A 19,869-nucleotide genomic window follows, 5' to 3' on the forward strand; every position below is an offset into this window, starting at 1 on the left:
AGCAAAGTTGACAACCGTAGCTGTTAGAGCAAGCTTTGCAAATCAGACATGCTATATAAATGATAAGAAACAGTAGACTTGCCTGCTCTATGCATTTTGATTAGCTTTCATGATTGATGGATGGATGGATGGATTGAGAAACAAAGTCCAGGTCCATCTGTAAGGAGGCCCCACCACCATGGCAGTGCCTGGGGCTACCTCAGGCCAGACTCCTATGGAGACCTTAGTCATGTGAATTGGCATCTCCACTCAGTGATGTGCCCATGGCCCCTCCCATTCCCCTGGTGGGCCAATGGGGGCGGCTGTATGTACAGTGGACACATGAAGATGCCAGTTCACTGCCGTTCTGTGCCTCCATGTGATGAGCCTGCCAGTGGCCCTGCCCATTCCCAAGGTGATTGTTTGCAGACGGCTTCATGTCTGAGCAGGGGCTAGCTGGTGCGAACTAGCTGGGGTGGGGCGGGGTGGTGGAAGACGAGCTGCTGGTGTGCTGCCTGATGCTGCCGTTCTGCCCTGCCTTGGCTGCTTCTCTCCCTCTCTTGCCTTGCACCCCGCCCCAAGCCCAGCAGGCTGGTAATTTACCCAGCTGGGGACTGGACTCTCCAGCTGCCCAGTTCAGTCCCCAACCAGGCTAATTGCCAGCCTGCTGGACTCAGGGTGGGGTGAGGCGTGAAAGGGAGAGGGATAGCTGCTGCGACCGGGTGGGACCGGGGCCTCCAGCCCTACCCCTGCAGCTCTTTTTCTGCCCCGGATGGTGTGAGCTGGCTTTGAGAAGCACCCAAGTGGGCAAGCACACTTTCCCAGGTGACCTTCTTCAAAATTATGTTTCAGACGATTTCGGCCTGGAGAAGAACAACTCCGTGTTTTCAACTAACTTGCCAATGACCCCAAAGGTGGACAAAGAGAAGAGCTGGCTGTACACTCTGGATCCCATCCTGGTCACCATCATAGCCATGAGTTCCCTGGGTGTGCTGCTGGGGGCCATCTGTGCCGGGCTGCTGTTGTACTGTACCTGCTCCTACACGGGCCTGTCCTCGCGGAGCTCCACCACCCTGGAGAACTACAACTTTGAGCTTTATGACGGCATCAAGCACAAGGTCAAAATGAACCACCAAAAGTGTTGTTCGGAGGCATGACTGATTACAGCGGAATCGCATTTGACATTTCATTCCAGCAAGAGTGGCTGGTGAAGATTACTTTCTATATGGGAACCGAATGCCATAATCTTACACAAGCCAGTGCCGGAATACTGAAGTGGGGAGGGGTCACTGACAGCCCTGTTCTTCAGAAAGGGAAAAGTCAGGCATAAACTTTGACTAAGAGGATTACAGTCTGCAAGAACTATGGCTAATTGTTTTAATAAGAAGAATGGGGCAAGGAAAGGAATTCCGATACTATTGTTTTTATGTCTGATATGAGCAAATCAGATCCGCAAGCGTCAAAATGTTTGGTTTGCATTTAGGAAGTGAGAAACAAAATGTTGATCATTATTTCCCACCTCCTTTCTCTAATGGGATGGCTGAGAATTCAAGAGAGCCCTCCCTCTGGTTTGGGTGGCCATTCTGTGTTTAGAAATTACACACACACACACACACACACACACACACACACACACACAAGCCCCATCTAGCTTATCACCATTCAAAAATGCTCCTTGATTTGATTTTAAGGGATTTGTTCTTTGGTGTCGGTAATACAGACCCAGCAAGCTGCCACTTCTAGACCCCAAAATGAAAGTGTTTTGTTGCCTTTGCCTTTTTCTGATCAGGATGTGGTGGGGGGGCAGGGTGGAATTAGTCTTGAGGGTCAATGGGAGCAGCAGCGCTTTCTTTCCAGATTACAAAGCAAAGGAGAAAGGCAGCCTGAGGTGTGAAAGTCGACAGAAGCGCCTCCTCGAGAGAAGCTGAAGAGCCTTAAAGTGATTTGTGAATAAGAGCCATTTATTAAATCCAGATCTTGGATTGAAACAGCGGAGGCCTTCATCACAAGGGCTCTTTCTTTTTTACTTTTCTTTCTGTCCCTTAAAAAAAAAGATCCTGTTCCTTTATTATAGGAAAATTGCAGCAAACAAAAGACACAATTATGAGGTGCCCAAGAACTCAGGAGATGGCTTTTTATATGCTTGGAGAGGAAGACAGGCTGCTATATATATTTTTGTTAATGCTGTGGCCACTCTGATGGGAAAAAAAGGAGAAGATGGGAGGGGGCAGAGAAGGAGGACTGTATAGTGTTATCCAGCCCGCTACAGAGTGGGATCGATCCCTCCATCCTCTGAGAGGCGTGATTTAATTTCTTCATTTCCCCTGTACTAAGGACTTCATCCTGCAAAGATTGACAGCATGGTATACCCTCTGAACAGATCCATTGACACCAGGGGAATGGCCCTGGTGCTTCCTGTCTGGAAGAGGCATAGCTTTTCTTTGCAGATTTAGGCCCTCAGGTAGGAATTGGCGATTGCTGACTTTTGTGTCTTTTGGCTTATGGCTACATTGCAGGGTATCTAAACTGATATTCTAGTGTGGGTGTTGAATAAAAAGGTCTGGACCAATCTGCTATCACCTTCTCTTCCCTTCAGAGCAATGCTATTTGCTTCTTAGCGATTTGCAAAGCAAATTGTTCATTTGTGAAGGGTTTAGTGTGTGTGGTTGTTGTTGTTTTTTTAATCAAGTGCCTTAGAAAAATATTTTCCCCTCTACGTAGAGATGTGTGGTGTATCAAAATACAAGGGAGGCATTCCCCTTTCCTCTGTGTTCCTATTCCTTTTCATCAGTCTCCTTCCCCATTGGATCTCTACTGGGTAGAGCTTTGTCCTTTCAAGTGGTCAGATAGATTTCTAATGCTGTCATGTGTACTGCTGTGCCATGCTAGAGGTGTGTTGCAGACCAGTAAAATAAAAGTTTACAAATGCCAAGTTTCCATTTCCAATGCCTTTTGCTTCAGCTCTTCAAGCCACTTCCCTGGGAGAAATGACAAAGTGACTAGAATAGATAAAAGATCTCCAGAGACGCATCAAATTAGATTTTCAAGAGAACTCCCAAAATCTGTAGTTGATTGAAGGGTAACACCCTACAGCCTAGTACTAAACATTTATGCTGGCTTAATATTGCTCCAGCGCTGGCATAACATCCTGTTTTGTGATGTTGTGCTGGCATAGCTGCTGATATGCTCTCTCTTAAGCACATACATAATACTCCAGCAAATGCTGGGGCTGTTTCAAACATTACATTTTTTTTTTTAGATGTATACCTTACGATTTTTAAAGTATACACCTAAAAAGTGTAAATAGTGAATGTAACAAATTTGCAAATGTGTGCATCGTCCATGTACACTTGTTGGGAGCCCAGAATTGGTTGCAACTCCTTATCAAGCTTATACTTGGTAGCAAGCGAGGTTTGCTGCAGTGTAGTGTACGAAACAGTCCATAGAGCAGCTTTGCACATACGCTTACCACACGGAGTGTCCACAGCTTTTGGAATGTGTGGTGCTCCCCACCATGTATACAAATGCATGAGCAAGGCACTTAGGTCAAGTAATTGTATTTAGGCGCCACAATCCAGCAAGAGTTGAAAGCGCTTGAGTCCATTGATTCAGTGGCTCACATGATGCACAGCATTACATGATCCCTGATACTGTTCGAAAGCAGCAATTGTGCAAGCAGCTTTCCCCTGTTTGCCACAATGGTGGAAACTGCAGTAGACCGTAGTGCTGCTTGTGCAACGGTCACTTCTGGACAGTGTCAGGGCTGCCTTACAAGTCCACAGTAGTAACAGGGTGTGGCATTACCTCTGCGTAATGCTGGGCCTCATAGACACCAGTGCATTTAACTCTGCATTTAGGTTGGTGGATTTAAATCAGTGGTTTTCATACTGTCCTGGTGCACCTCTGAGGTTCCTCAGCTGCCTATCAGGAGTTCATCAATGAGAAGATCACAAATGGTGCACAAACATCCTGGGAAAACCGCTTGGCCTACCACACCCCATGGCTCATGTGAACTGAGGGGATGCCTCAGACTCCTGCAGAGGAACTCCATGGCACGCACTTAGAGGGTGTTCCTCAGCAGGTGTCAATGTGGCAAAGGCTCCCTGATAGGAGACCGTTTGAAAGACACTGCCTTAAAAAGAGCCTTGCTTTTCAGCATGCTAGAAATGGCACCATAAAAGTGTCCCTCTTTATAGATCGATAGATAGCAGTATCTATCCAGCATATTTCACATACAACCCTATTTTCCCCCAATCTTAAAGAAACACAGAGGGTAATAATCACATTCACAGGGTTCTTTTGCAGACAGATTGCTGCTACTGTTTCAAAAGAGGGCATGGCCCAGCCACAGTTAACCACTTCCAGGTTTCATTGATTTCCCAGGGAGAGCTAAGCAAGTGCTTACCTTGGGCTGGATCATGTCCCCACTGTATTTCTCTTCGATAAGTGTGAGGGGGAAGGAGGATACGCTGCATCTGTAATGGTCACCTGGCTGGAGTAATAGATGTATTTAAAAGAGTAGTGTTGCGTATATAGTGGGCATTCGGAGAGTGAGAGTCCGTGGATACATATATTTTGATAGATATGTGTCTGCACGTGCTTGTGAGTTCTCTGTATGTGTTATGTATGTGAATGGTTACATGGGACTACTGGTTTCTTTGATCTGAGGCCGGAGGATGCTACTGACTGACCTTGGGGTGAATTTGACAGGGAGTTCAGCACAAACCACAGGCCACCGAACCAGCTCCCTCCTGAAGAGTCCCATACTTTGCATCCCATGTTGGTTGGTACATGGGCTTGGCTGTGTGCACTCAATGAGCGGAATCAGGCCATAATGCTGCATAGCTGATACCTCACTTACCTTTCTGCTGGGTGCTTTACTGTTCTAATGCAGAAAACTGTGTTTGATTGTATTTTTACCAGGGCGTGGGGTGGGGTGGGGGGAGGTCCATATTCATGTCAATACATCTCCATCTGCAAATGTACACTATATTTGCTGGTCCATGTTCTTTTCCCCCTTCCAAAATACTAAAGAAAAAGGAAAATATAACCCAGCGTCACCAACGCTTTTGTCGAAGTACCTTTTACTGCTACTGCCACCGCCTCTCAAGGTCATGTTAATCGTGGCCAACAGGAAGGCTGAAGCATAGTTGACCCTTGCCTTGTAGGGAGGTGTCGACAAGGAAGCATGGGGATTAAAATCCATGGGGAAAACTGTATGCAGGAAAGAGAATTTCTCACATTTTACCAGCTCAAGTTAGTTCGACCATTTACTGGCTGAGCCAGATCATGTGGACTTTAAAGCTTTGACTGTGATTCTTCAATGTTTAAAGAAAAACAAACTCAAACTGTGTTTCTATGATTTGTATAAAAGCCTTTTAAAATTACTATTTAATAAACATTATAGTAGAGACCTTTTTTGTCTGGGTTGTTTTCTTCTCCAGCTGAGGAAGCCTAGGCAATCTTTATGCTTATCGGCCCAAGCCAGCCGCTGACGTCCATGCACAGCATGGATGCGCATACAATCCTCCACTGCTCATTGAACAGGCTAGACATGTCTTTCGTGCAGATGGCGATGCACTTTCCCAGCTAGGATTAGTAGTTGTGGTGCATAACTGATTGCATACAACTGGAGCTGGTTTGTGGGGTCTATGTGATATTTATTGTAATGGCTTTGAGGTTATGGTTATGAATGCTAGCTGGCCAACTCTTTTATTAGACAGATTGCTGGCTAATGGTTCAGGAGGCTAGAGGTCCTTTATGGCTGAGATATCATCCTGTGATCACCCTTTGTGCATGGTGGCTGACATCCAGTAATGAACTGTTTGCAGAAAGACATTGTGCTAGCGCAAAATTCTTGTGCTAGCTAGTTGTGCCTTGTCTAGAGCTTGCACTCCAGGCTGGCATTGTCACACCTTAAGTATGCTCATTTGTTTTGATGGGGGTATTTGCACAAGAGTGCTTCACAATTGTGAAGTTAGATTTTTAGTACAACTAAGCAAACTTCTTGTGCTAACACAAATTTGCTCACTCTGCTGGTGGTTTCTCACTTTGAATGTCAGCTGGTATCTTTCACTTGATAGGAGATACTGTAGGTGATAGGATCCTATGGGGGACTTGGGGGGAAAGCTAAACATTTGTTAAAAATTGCCCACTTGCCCATTTCTTGTGTGGTTTGGGTGGTAGGTAGTACTCATCATGCCTCACCACACATTCAGCTTTGGTGTCCCTAGGCACTACCCATGGGAAACATGGGGTGTTTTTAGTTTCCCCCTTGTTCCCTATGCCCAAAGCACTCAAAATGTTTCTAGTTTTGTTCCGTTGAAACAACTGGTTTGACTGCTGTTTCGACAAATCTTTTCAGCCGTTTTGTGTTTCGTTCAAGCTCAAAACAAAATGCAAAATCCATTTTGTGCACATCCCTACTCACAAACAGTGAGAATTCCCCACACAGGCCATACCTCTGCTTTCAGATGGGGATGAAACCACAAAAAATGTCAATCTGGAGCCGACATCACTGAGTTGCTGTTTTCAGGACATGTTGTGCCCAAGAGCCCAGGTTTTCCATTGTAATATTTTCCAGTAATATTTACCAGATTTTCTATCATGACCAGTTCCCAAGAGAAAAAAGCAGTTTCATCTGTGATCGCACTGCATTCCCACCCCACCCCCCCACACAATTCCATGGCATATATATTGGTGTGAGCATTAAATTGGGTTCAGAAAACAACTTGCAGTGCTCACATTTACTTTTTTCTTGCATGATGTTCTTGCAGCAAAAATATTTAACATTTCTAATGTATTAATAGTGCCTGTTGGCATCCAGCAATCTGTTATTTACAGGGAATAGTTCCCTCTTATCTTTCTTTTCTCTACAAATGTTTACATAGGCCTGTGGAAAACTGTGCCAGATTTCAGCCTGGCTGAGGTCTCAAACTGGAAGAGGTACAGGCTGCACCAGTGACTGAGAAGCAACACAGACCATCTGGATCTCAGGGCCCTTCCAGCCACCGTTGTGTTGAGTAGTGACACTTAGCTTGCCATTCTCATATCTTTTATCCAGTCTTATCGCAGCTGGAATGAAATCAAGCCTTGTGGAATGTTTGTGTCTTTGGGGCGGAATGCTCATCTGTCCTGTAACGGAATGTGCACTTGACAGGCTGTTGCTGCAGTGGTTGGACTCAATATACTTTCTGGGGATGTGTGATTTTACTTTTGTTTTATCCTCCCACCTTTCCGTTCGGCTTGGAAGAAGTGTGCCCCCCACCTAGGTGACATCCCCAGACACATTTGTCGTATGTTTTATTATTTATAAAGCAACATCTGTGTACATGGTGCCTAACAGAGTTTCACATACAAATATTGACAGGTCTCTTTCCCTAAGGAACTTACATATTCCATTTATGCTTCTGCTTGGATGAGAGTGGTTCAAATTCAGGTAACATAAACATGTGTGCCAGATGACCTGCAATTAAAAAAATACTGCGGGAGAAAATACACCTCTTTATTCCAAGCTGACACAGTGATAAGGCTTGGGGTTTCACACTGCACCACTGCAAGCCCATTCAAGCGGTTCCTAGGTACAGTTTCCTGTGGCGATACCTGTGGAAATGTTCACACAGGGCTTGCTCACAGCCTTGAGGTACATGGGTGGCCAAAGGCGCCTACAGCCCAACACAAATGCTTGCTCCCTTAACCTCATTTTGAAGGGAGGCTACTTAGGTACGTTTGCCACCGTGTAGCCACCGGGATCAGGCCTGATCCTGGCAGTTCACACATGTGTGCAAAACCAGGCTTGGCTCCCATAGCCCGATTTTGCACACGTGCATGAATAGCCTCTGCATGTGGATCTGAAATGGGGTGCAAAACAGTGAACATTTCAGGTGGGTCACAGTGCAACATGAACCATCAGCAGGCATGCTGTGTGCAGGATCAGCCTGAACCAGGGCTTACCATGGCTAAGTAGGTCTAAAGTTAGTGTTGAGGCCTGGTATGTACATGAGAATGAGGTGGTAGAATTTTGAGGTGATCAAACGGACTGCACACTGCAGGTGAGGGATTCTAATTTTGGATGCTCCTCCTTATAACCTCCTTTCAAAGAGAAAACTAGTAGAGCAGTGGGAAAATTCAGACCCAGTCACAGAATGTTGGAATTGTGTTTTATTACTGCTTCCCTTGTAAACAAAGATTTAACTAAGCTTTTATTCAGAAGCAACTCCATTTTCTCCTTCCCCCCACATTCTCTACAGGATCCCCACTAGGGCAAACCTCCAAAAAACAAAACACAAAAGATTACTAAATAGAATACAACACATCCCTCCCCTTTATAACAACCGAAATTGAATTGATTTAAAATATAGTGACAGTCTTGAAGTATTTTAGGTGGTCTCCTGTCACACACACATTTCGAATTCTTGGGTTTTCTGGCACAGAAGCTGTTTGTGAGTTTTCTTTTGATACTGAAGAACGTCCATCACTTTCATCAGCCTTCTCTGTGAGGTCAAAACTGGAGGGAAGATCAAATTCCTCTTCAGTTCTTCTCTTGAGATCAGACTCCCTTCTCTTTTGTCTCATTGTTTGCATGCTGGCAAGTCTCGACCTGTTCCATTTCTTTCCACCATCAAATAGGATAGAAACTCCTCAGATTTTGATTATTTGTTTTGGTCCCGAATATTGGGAACACCCCTTTCTCACTTTATAAGGCAGCCGTACTTGAACAAAGTCCCCCACTTGAAATGTTCACTGTTTTGCACCGTATTTCTGATCCACATACGGAGGCTATTCACGCATGTGTGCAAAATTGGGCTACAGGAGCCAAGACTGGTTTTGCACGTGTGTGTGAACCTCTGGGATCGGGCCTGATCCTGGTGGCTACATGGTGGCAAACCTGCCTAAGTAGCCTCCCTTCAAAATGAGATTAAGGGAGCCAGCGCCCCCATGACCTCATTTTCTGCTCGTGTGCCGCAGCTGGCACACTCAGGGCCAAGGGAGTGTGTGTTCCTAATAATGCACTGCACACTCACACAGTGCATTATTGGAGCTCCAGGGGGTGGGGTGACACACATTGGTTCTTCCCTGCACCCTGACCCTTGGAGCTACAGAGGGAGCCACCACTCACCTGGGCTTGCGATCTGCCTGCCCAGGGAAGGAGAGGGGGCCGTCTATCGGGAGGGTGAGTGTAACCCGCTCTCCCCGCAGACCACCCTGGAGCTCTTCTCACCAATCGTGAGCAGAGCTCCAATATTTGTATTTTTCTTGCTTCTTCCTTACCTGATCATGAATCTCTGCATCCTCAGGGTGAGATGGCATGGAAAGCCCTATCAGTTGCTGTCATTGGGTAAGTTTGCTGATAGCTTTGCATCCTCTCAGCAGTCCAAAAGGTGGTTTTCCTGTAGTGGGATGAGAAGTACAGTGGTCCCTCGACTTACGAACTACTCAACATAAGTATTTTTCGAGTTACAAACGGCAGTTTTAGATCCAGTTTTAGATGCGGTTTTTTCGACTTACAAATTTTTAGATGGGGTTTCCTCGACTTACGAATTTTACATGCGGTTTCCTTGACTTGCCTGCCTGTTTACTGCCTGTTTATTCTTGAAAAGAAATGTTCCTGTGCAGTTTGCAAGCCTTACTGGGGGTCTGGGTCTTTTTTCTAGGCTCCGGAACGCATTAATCCGTTCCCAACGCATTCCTATGGGAAACCGCTTTTCGACTTACGAACTTTTCAACTTACAAATGTGCATTCGGAACGGATTAATTTCGTAAGTAGAGGGACCACTGTAGTTCCATAAGCAAATAGAATTTCATGGATTCCCTTTTTTCAGGATTAACGTTGCATAGTAGCCAACTGTAAACCTCCTTTTACTAATCTGTTCATCCTTTCCACTAGGCCATTCCCTCGAGGAAGGAAAGAGTCTTGTGTTTTATCCCATAGTTAAGCAAGGATTGCTCCATTTCAAATGAGGTAAGCAGTGTCCCATTGTCAGTCACTCATTCTTTAGGAAGACCTTCTCTTGCAAAAACTTCAGCCATGAACTGGATCACCTTGTTTGTAGTAATGTTGTCAGCAAATGAAATTTCTGGCCATCTGGAATAGTAATCCATCACTATAACAAATCTTTGTTTTGTGGGCTGGGTATCAAAAGGCCCTATTATATCCAGAGTACGTTTTCAACAGGGACCATTGGGATACTCTACTGCAGTCAAGTTGATGGTAAAGGTCCTCTGCAATTTGTCACATACAGCACAAGCCATACAATGGCTTACATTTTTAATGTGTTTGTCCATACCTGGCCACCAAAAACTTTCTCTGATTCACCTTTTAGTCAAGCTCATGCCCAAGTGACATTCGTGGGCGATTTTGATCACTTTTGCTTGTAAGGAGGTTGGCATCACCAAACGATCAGTCCTCAGCACCAATTCATTTAGAAGGGACAGTTCACTCACTACATGCATATATGGTTGAAGATGCTCAGGTACTTTGTTTTTGCGCAGCCATCCATTAGTTATGAATGAACTTAAATTTAAGGTTTAAGTTCAGTAAGCACTTGATCAGCACTGAGGGCCGCTTTCCATTCAGAAGATGTGATCACTCCATGAGTGGATGAAGCAATTATGACTCCTTCATCTTTGTGTGCAATAACGACTCCTTCATCCTTGTCTTCTGGGATCTCCTCTTGGTCTGGAAGTGAAAGTCAAGATAAACAATTTGCAGTTGTATTCCGCAGGCCTGGAAATATTCCACCAGGAAATTAAAGTCCATAAGTCTGGTGATCCATTTGGCTATTCTGAGGTTGCTCAACTTGATCCCAAAGTAGTAAATAAAGCAGATAGGGGTTTATGGTCTGATTGTAGATTGAATTTTCTGCCCCACAAGTAAGTCCTGAAGTGCCTCACTGCCCAGAAACATGCTAGAGCTTCTTTTTAAATGACAGAATACATCTTCTCTGATTCATTAAGCACTCTGGAAGAAAAGGCAACTGTAACTTCCCTGTCCCCTTTTTGCTGGGTCAGACGTCACCCAAACCATATTCAGAAGCATCAGTGGTTACAATAGTGTGCCTGTTGATGTTGTTCTACATTCCTTTTTAGAAGAAGATGCAATGGAGCAACTTTGAAGGCAAATTGTCTAACAAATTTAAAGTGATACTCATATACAGTCCTAAAAATGAACAAAGTGCATCCTTATTGAATGGCTCTGGTGCTTCCCAAATAGCTTTTACCGAGTCTGTTTTGGGATGTATGCCACTTGAGATATTGAACCTATCCCCATGATCAGTAGAAAGCAGGCTAAGGGAGGCGAGCCCAGTGAGCCCGGTGGTTCCAAGGCAGCTAGCCCACCTAATTCCCCCATCACTTAAACAAGGTTAATGGAGCAAGCGCTCCATTAACCTCATTTTTTTGCTCATGTGCTGCCGCAGCACACAGCAACACGTGTAGACCCCCAACCGGGAGGTTGTAGCCAGCCTCCTGGCCTCAGGGGTCTCTCCAGAATGCATGCATACTTGTGCGAGGCATCCTGGAACTTCCGGGGGCCAGGTGGCCCCTGATTCCCGCAGCCCCCACCAGCTCTGTGACAGAGCCAGCAGTCATATGGGTGGATGATCTGACCGCCCAGGGCTTGGAGGCTGCTCATGTGCAGGGAGAGTGTGCTAAGCCTGCTCTCCCCACACAAACCCTCCTGGTGCTTCACACGTGTCATGTGAAGTGTCTCTTTGTGTGTCCCAAGTACATCACTGTTTGTGTGCAAAACTGACATTTCTCTGCAGAGATAGTAAGTCCATGTTGGAGTTTTCTTAAGACTTCTGTCAGTTTAACATCATGCTCCTCAATGATTTTGCCATACACTGGCAAAATTGTATGTGCCATACACTGTGCCATACACTGACTAAATGTATACACAGTGTATGGCACAGTGTATGTGCCATACACTGACTAAATTGTCATCCTGAAAGTAAGTGCTGCCATCCGTTGTCCCCAAAACTGCTTGCATCATTCATTGAAATAACAAAGCTGCAGAGGCTAATCTAAAGGCCAGTTTTTTGAAGTGGAAAAAACCTCTGGGGTAATGCAAGCTGTGTATTTGCGAAAATATTCGAGCAGAGGAATTTGATGATAGGCTGAAGACTAGTCCAAAATTGTGAACACAGAGACCTCTTTCAGAGTAAGCAGCATTTCATTGATATTGGGTAATGGATGACAATCCACTACCATATTGGTGTTCACATCTCTTAAATCTATGCACAATCAAAGTGAACTGTTTTATTTCCATACAAAAACAATGGGAGAGACCAATTCTGATGAATCAGTAGGCTCTATGATGTTAGCATGCCATCGTCTTAAGAGCTCCTCTCTAAGTTGTAGGTGCAATGCTATGGGTACGTTCTTCACTTTGTGTTGTACAGGTGTTGCACTTGCCTTCATCTGAATTTTATGTTTGAAATGTATGGCAGTGCCAGTAATATCAGCAAAAATGTTTGAGAAATCAGCAATCATATCAGTATATATAAGCTCTGTCATATGTAATATGTGTTCCATGCTATTTGGGTCTCTCTTTTTTGCAACTCATACACTTTCCCTTCTGCAGTACATCCTTTGTTTTCCAGGGCAGCAATGAAGTAGACAAAAGTCTACTAGACAGCAGATGAAAGTTTGGGCAGTATAGAAGTTTGATAGATAGATACATAGATAGATAGATAGATAGATAGATAGATAGATAGATAGATAGATAGAATACATTTATGGCAATAGTGGAACCTCCATATCCCTTGGGTGGATGTCTGAAGGCTGCAGGTGCAGATCTGACATAATAAGGAGTTTCTTGTAAAGTAGAAATGATGGTGTATAGAGAACCAGAATCAACCAGGATCTGCACATCATGGTCATTAAGTTGTACTTGACAATGTGGAGAAGCAGGCCCTGAGTCTGTCACACTTAAAACACAGTCAGGAAGTGGTTCATCTGCCTCATACTTGTCATACAGAGAATCAGCAATAGAGTAGACTGCAGACTTGCAAATCCTAGCAAAGTGGCCCCTTTTCTTGCACCTGTTGCAAATGACCCTCCATGCGGGACAGTGAGGTAAATCAGTTTTGTGGGCAGAGTCTCCACATTAGTAGCATTGGTAGCTCTTTCTTTTATGTGCTGCCACTTTCTGGAGCAGTGCCATATGAGAAGACTGGGCTTGGAAGAATTTAGACTGAACAGCCTGGATTTCAGGAGCTTGGTTTGGGGGTACCAAAGAGAGCAATTTGGCACAGTGAAAACCATTTCCCACCCTCCTAGCCATCTCTATAACTTTATCCAAGGTAAATTTTAGGCAGCTTGGAGCAGTTTGTTTTCATAACAATCTGATCCCTGATCAATTAATCAGTAAAGTTGGCAAACTCACAGGTTACACCTAAGGCACGCAAAGCTGTGATATATTTATCAACAGATTAACCAGGCAGTTGAGGTCTAGAATAGAACTTGTAACATTCAGCAATCACATTCAAAGTAGGGTGGAAATTATCATCTAAGGCTTGGAGCTGCTTCCTAAGGGTTGGCACCCCCTTCTAAGTTGGCAGGAAAGGACAAATGATTATTTATTTATTTATTTATTTATTTATTTGATTTATATACCGCCCTTCCAAAATGGCTCATTATATGTTCTCTGGCTTTCAAGGTCCAGGCAGTGAAGCAATATAGCCTTCTGCTTTGCTGGAGTAAAATCACGGGTCTGTATAATGAAGAGATAATTACAGAAATAGGACCTCCATCCCCACTGGGATAAATCTGGAAACAACAAAACACAAAATCTTACTAAAGAGCATAAAACCAACTGGAAAGAAGCGACCTTGGAGACCTTCTAGTCCAAGCCCAAAACTATGCCCCCAAGCAGGGCTAAGCAAGAGTTATAGAGGCTCTACACACGATCCATTAGTAGAGCCTGGGAGGGTTCTATGGGGAGAGTGGGCTTAGCCTACCTATTGGAGAGAGCAGGCTTAGCCTACAACTACCGGCTCCATCACAGAGCCAGTAGGGGCTGCAGGGATCTGGGGCTGCCTGGCCCGCAGAAGTCCCAGGATGCCCCGCGCAAGTGCGCAGGGCATCCTGGAGAGACCCCTGACACCAGGAGGCTGATTTTAGCCTCCTGGCAGGGGTCTCCTTGCGAGTCACCATGTCGACTCACGATCGGGGAAATGGGGTTAGTGCTCGCTCCGCCCACCCCATTTAAGGGGAGGGTTTCTTTGGCGGGCAAGCCACAAGAGAACCACCGGGCTCGCCCGTGAGCCCGGTGGTTCTCACAATGGGGGGAAACCGGGCTCCTTTAGCCCAGTCCCCCCCCCATCGTGAGAATAGCCTCACTGACTGAGAAGTCTCACAAGAGATCCCAGCTCTTTGCTTGCTGCGTGCCTTTTCCTTCTGCATGAAGTTTTTAACCCGGGAGAACATTCAGAAATGTGACACCTCCACCCTCACACCCACCTGCAGTCTGAAGTTGTGCAGTCCATTCTGTCAGCTCTGCACTCCATGACACTCATCCAGGCTTAAGAGGAAAGAGCTTTCCAGTTAGGAGGAAGTATGCTGAAGTTCCAGACAGATGTTGAGCCCCAGAAAACATATTAGTTAAGCATGCTTCAGCCTATTGCTCTTGATGGGCCTGTAGAACTCACCTAGAAGTAAATGAATTGAACTCAGTGATATTTCCTGCTGAACTGTGTTGGACCAGAGCCAGAGAGCTTTGGATGTCCAATGTCTCAGTCAGCAAGAGATTACAGAGACACGCACATGGATCAGCTTGCCCCAGTTTGTAGTGGTACTCAGTGGGAGTTTTCTTACCTAAGATTATTCTCAAACTAAGGGTCAATTTTTAACTCACCCAGCTTGGCTTGAGGTGAGCTCACTGCTAATTAAGCCCCAAATGCGCAGGTCATGTCAGAACTTGTTTTGAGCCCAGATGCACTCATTTTCCAGTTGGTTCCCACATTGAAGAACCAACACCAGTTATATTGGTCAATATAACTGATGAGCAGTGAGCACAATGTTGCCTTGCTTGGCGCTGCAGCCATAACAAGCGGCATAAACGCCGCCAGTGAAACTATGCCTGAGTGCCTCTCTTGGCATCAAAGTATGTTGTTTCTCTTCCACTGCCCGACACTGGATGGAAACACAAACTGATTGGGTTTAAGGGTTAGGGAATGGATTTGAAAGTCATCAGAGATCAAGTTTGTTTGCTTGTTTTCGAAAGTATCTTATTAACTAACTGCATATAACAATGGTATCCAGAGACTCATTAGAGAAGGCCCCAGAAATACCAGGAAACTAACAGCCACTGCCTGCTCTGACTATCATGTAATCTAGCTAATGAGGCACTCAGGCAAAATTAATATTTTTTTTAACCCCAATATGATACACAGAGGTGCACCTAGGTAATTTTGGAGCCTGGACCTAAAGGCCTTTGGAGCCCCGCCCCCCCAAACTCACAAGAATGTAAGAATATAAAACAGGTATATTTATGCAAATATGCATTAGCAGAAACATTTCAACACACAACGTAACAGATTCCCGTCCCTCATATTTCTTTCCCCACTCCCCCCTTTGTCTCTAAAGCACATGACACAGGTCACAATCATATTCAGCCACCTGGCACAACGCAGGCCGGTGGTGCAGTACAGTGACCACACCACCCAGGACAGACTAAAGAGGTGGGGGGGGGATCCAGGGGGTGTGGGGGCCCTGGACTTTGGCCCCAAAGTCCATGGGTAGGAGTACCTCTGATGATACAAGCATAAGCATGCAAGTGTTTTGCTGGAGAGAATTGCTAGGTGGATGGACATTCCAGTGCAGTCCTAGCAAGTGTATCCAAAACACGTGTGCTTGGAACAAAATCCATACCTGGATGTACATCACTTGAAACTGCTGTCAGTTTAGGCTTTCAGCAACCTGTCTAGTTCACACATGTACCCATTTCACTTGATCTCTCTACACTTGCTGACTGCCAAATGTGTGTGTGAGCTGACTCTCGTAAAAATCACGGGCTGACATACTACACAACTTTTCATTCGCGGTGTCACATCACACTGTCAACAGTTGTGCACGAGTGCAATTTGCACAGTCACAAAAAATGGCACATCTGGAGTTGCACTATGATCGGCCATTAGAAATAATGGCTGTATCATTGCAATTGTGCGAATTGCACTTTTGCACAACTATGCCAATGCAACATTACAACAGGAACATCAAGTGGCAGGGAACGTCAGCCATTGCATCTGAAGTGATATGAAAATGCAACCATCCTTTTCAGAGCGTTGAAGCAGGTGATCATGTACACGCATGGTAGTGGGAGGGCAGCAGGCTACACCTCCTACCTACCTGCATTCATTAGAGAAGAGCTAGAACAGTCCCTGGCCATATAGCCAGAGGCACTTTTACCCCTGGACTTCTAGGCGGGTGTCCAGGGCCTCCATATACCCTGGGGACTTCCAAATCCTCAAAATACCAAAATACCAAAATATATAGGATGGAAATATGTTCAGTTGTGTGTTGAAATGTTTCTGCTAATGCATACTGACACACTTATGCCTGTTTTTATATTCTTACATTCTTGTGAGTTCAGTTGCTGTTTGTGCCCTCAAGAACCCATGTGTTAAAAATAATGTGTGTGTCATTGTGTGTGTGTCTGTAGTGAGATAATATTTAACTTGCAGCTGGGGAAGGAGGAGCCTGCAAAGGCCTTTAGGTCCAGGCTCCAAAATTACTTAAGTGCACCTCTGCAGATAGCCCTACATAGGGCAGGGTCTCTTCACACGTTCTAATGAATGCACACAGGTAGAAGGTGGAGACTGCTGCCTCCCACCTCATGTTCACTAGCTTCCATTTTGAACACCCCAAAAGGGCATATCTGTGTCATGGTCCATTCAGACATGCACGTTATGCCTGGATGTTGCCGCAGAGATTGGCAACATCTCCATATGCAGCCAAGCTTTGCAAGACCTTGTCACCCAGCTCAACAGCACAACCTCAGCCATGGTTGGAACTCCTGAGGGCTGACTCTTCAGGATGAATAACAACCTCCTGCACTAATTCCATCACTGAGTCCAGGAATCTTGTCAGGTGTCTGCCTTGCGACATGGTGGTGCTAACCCCTGTGTTGCAGTTATCATATGGAAACCAGCCCCAAATATAAGAATCAAGTGATGCCACCACCCATGTATGTGTGAATGAGGGCTAATGGTACGTAGACTTGATCACTTGTTACAAGAATAATTGGAATATTGTGATCCTTCTATCCCCTTTTAAAAATAAACATACCCAGATCTTACCATGGGAAATTGCACTGTTCATATTCACGCTTACAGTTTGTGGTAGCAATTCAGAGCATGAGCTGTGAACAGGTTCACATTTCAGTTCATCCATGAACTCAGTGGGTCGCTTTTGCCTCAACACCACAATCACCATCTCTCTGTCATACAGGAATAATAATGTTGATCTACCATATAGGAGTGTTACAAGGGTCATAGATATGTGAAGTGATTGGAGCACTTAAGAAAAAGTACTCTGTAAATACCAGGTATTTCTTATTATTCATCATTCTAACCCACTTTCCTTTAGGGAAAGGGGCAGTCAAGTGCCACAGAACCAGGTCATGGTATTACCCATCTAACAGGGGTCTCACACTGCAGCCCTACAGCTGTTGTTGGGCCACAGCTTCCAACACCCCCCCGTCACAATGGCCAGTAGAAAGGGATGAAGGGGCTTGGAGGCCAACATCTACAGGAGGCCCACAGCTTGAAGCCCCTGGTAGATTACTGTTCCTGGTAGATTACTGATCCCAACATTACTCCAGGGAGCATGTATGTCCCCCTCGTTTATCCTCACAACAACTCTGAAAGGTAGCTGAAGCTGAGAAGCAGTGAGGAACATACAGTCCAGCACACTGCCCATGGAATGGCTGGGCCTGGACACGCTCTCTCTGCACTAGTGGAGCCAGACCATGGGTGGCCCCATGTCATGGCCCCGCCGTGGGTTAGCTACGGCCCCACATCTGACGTCAGACACAGGGTGTGTGGTTTGGCTCCCAAACGGGGCCACGCAGCCCCGTTCGGGAGTTGGATCCTGGCCAGCGCTGCATTCACAGAGTGGCCAGGAGCGACTCAGGAAAGAGCCGCTCCTGGCCACGCTGCGAATGCAGTGCCAGCCATTTAACTCCCGAACGGCGGTGCGCGGCCCCACTTGGGAGCTAAACCAGCACCCCCCCATCTGATGTCAGACATGGGGGATATATCGGGGCCATGGGCCCTGAGGGGTGGCAGCCCGGGTTCTTTGAACCAGGTCGCCCAATGGTGTCTATGCCCCTATGTCTCTGTGCATCCCCAAATCACTTCCTCACACCTAGCAAACTTGCAGAGCCTTCATGGCTCCTAAGAATTGTGCAATCACAGCAGCTGTGAGCCTGGAGAAAGTAATCAAAATTAAAGCATAGTTGTCCATAGCCTTGCCAGGGAGTAGGTTGCAAGTGGGAGGAGGTAGGAAAGGGTGATTTCCTCCTCCTCCTCATCTGGTTTTAGATAGGATTGTTTCCGTTCTGTTTCCAGAAAGGTCTGTCTTGCATTTAACTGTTGAGGGATCTATTCCTACCTATAAAGTTGCTCAGGAATCTGTTCCATTTATATAAGAATGCTGTTTATTGGAGGAGAGCAAAGGAAGCCAGAGATTAATAAACAGAAACACTGTAAGCTCTCCAAGTGTGTTTTCATGGCAGCAGGCCAAGTGCCTCTATCCATGCATAATTCCAGCCCTGTCCATGTCAATTCAGTCGAGCCTCAAAATGGCTCTTGAGCCTGAAGAGTTTGTAATTTCAGCCCAGCTTTTAATGTCAAGTGCTGCATCCAGGAGATGGCAAATATTACTTTGTCCTTGCATTAGCATGCCCCCTCTCTCCGATTATTGCTCAAAGGATCGATTGCCCAGGGTGGCAGGTTCAGGGAGAGGTAGCCTACTACAGACAGATGGAGAGATCAAGCCTCCTTCTTTAAACGGGCTTTCTCTCCCCTGCTTCTTCAAATATCATCGGTGTGTGCATAGGCTGATCAGCCTGCTCTGGTGTCAGACTCAAACACAGGGTCTCCATTGAAGGCAACCGACTTGTGTTTTCTCTGCTTCTGCAGCATCAGCCAGTGCCAGTCACAGGACTCCCCATGCTTTTTGTTTTCACTGTCAAAGTCTTCTCGTTGCCCCACATGTTGTAGAACCCTGGTCGTAATCAAGCTATAGATAGACATCTCTGTCCAGGATCATGCTGTGTACAACAAACCCCCAGCCCAGGATTGGGTTTGTATTCTAACTGGAGCCATTGGAATGCATGAGAATCTGGCTTCCTGGGCAATAACGCCTTGTTTTAGGAAAACAGCACAAGGGTAATGGACAGCATCTGCCCTCATCTGGAGTCCCAGGTCACACCAGTGCAGGTCCTTGCCCAGAGTTTGCTCCTGAGTGTCTAGGCTTTGCCATTCACCTCAGTGAAGGGGCAGGGGGCTCTTTGCATAGACAGGGAGGTTATTCTCATGGGCACTTTCCCGATTAGCTGCCTAACAGCAGGAAAATGCTCCTGTTCAAGCAAATTGCATTCAAAACATAAACAGCAGGGCGAGCAGTCTCGCAGAAATGAACAACTCGAAAAAGCAGCAACTTTCTTACGCTGGATAGACGATGTCCTAGCACTATATCGCAGTGATTAAATTTGAAACAAGGCACTGGAAATCTGAACAGCTCCCTGCTGTAAGCATGGAGATTGCAGTGTCACAATGCAGGGAGTGTGGAAGCACACTTTAGAGATACAACATGATCCCGGGTCGAATCTGGGTCTAATCTGGAAAGCGCCACAAAGGGGGCAACCTGGGAGCCCAGCCAGGT

At 45.8% G+C, this 19,869-nt stretch overlaps 1 protein-coding gene across 4 annotated transcripts in view; it reads left to right on the forward strand.

The window, feature by feature from the left end:
- The window catches only part of NRP2 (neuropilin 2), a 261,021-nt gene extending 255,628 nt beyond the window's left edge, over window positions 1-5,393 (forward strand). For all 4 annotated transcript variants that reach the window (XM_053281642.1, XM_053281625.1, XM_053281652.1 and 1 more), the window contains one exon: window positions 832-5,393. In XM_053281642.1, coding sequence (XP_053137617.1) covers window positions 832-1,136 — 305 coding nt within the window. In that variant the 3' untranslated portion in view covers window positions 1,137-5,393. The remainder of the gene's footprint in view (window positions 1-831) is intronic.
- The last annotated feature ends 14,476 nt before the right edge of the window (window positions 5,394-19,869 follow it).

The sequence above is a fragment of the Hemicordylus capensis genome, chromosome 1 (assembly GCF_027244095.1).
Source record: "Hemicordylus capensis ecotype Gifberg chromosome 1, rHemCap1.1.pri, whole genome shotgun sequence".
NCBI classification, from domain to species: Eukaryota; Metazoa; Chordata; class Lepidosauria; order Squamata; family Cordylidae; genus Hemicordylus; species Hemicordylus capensis.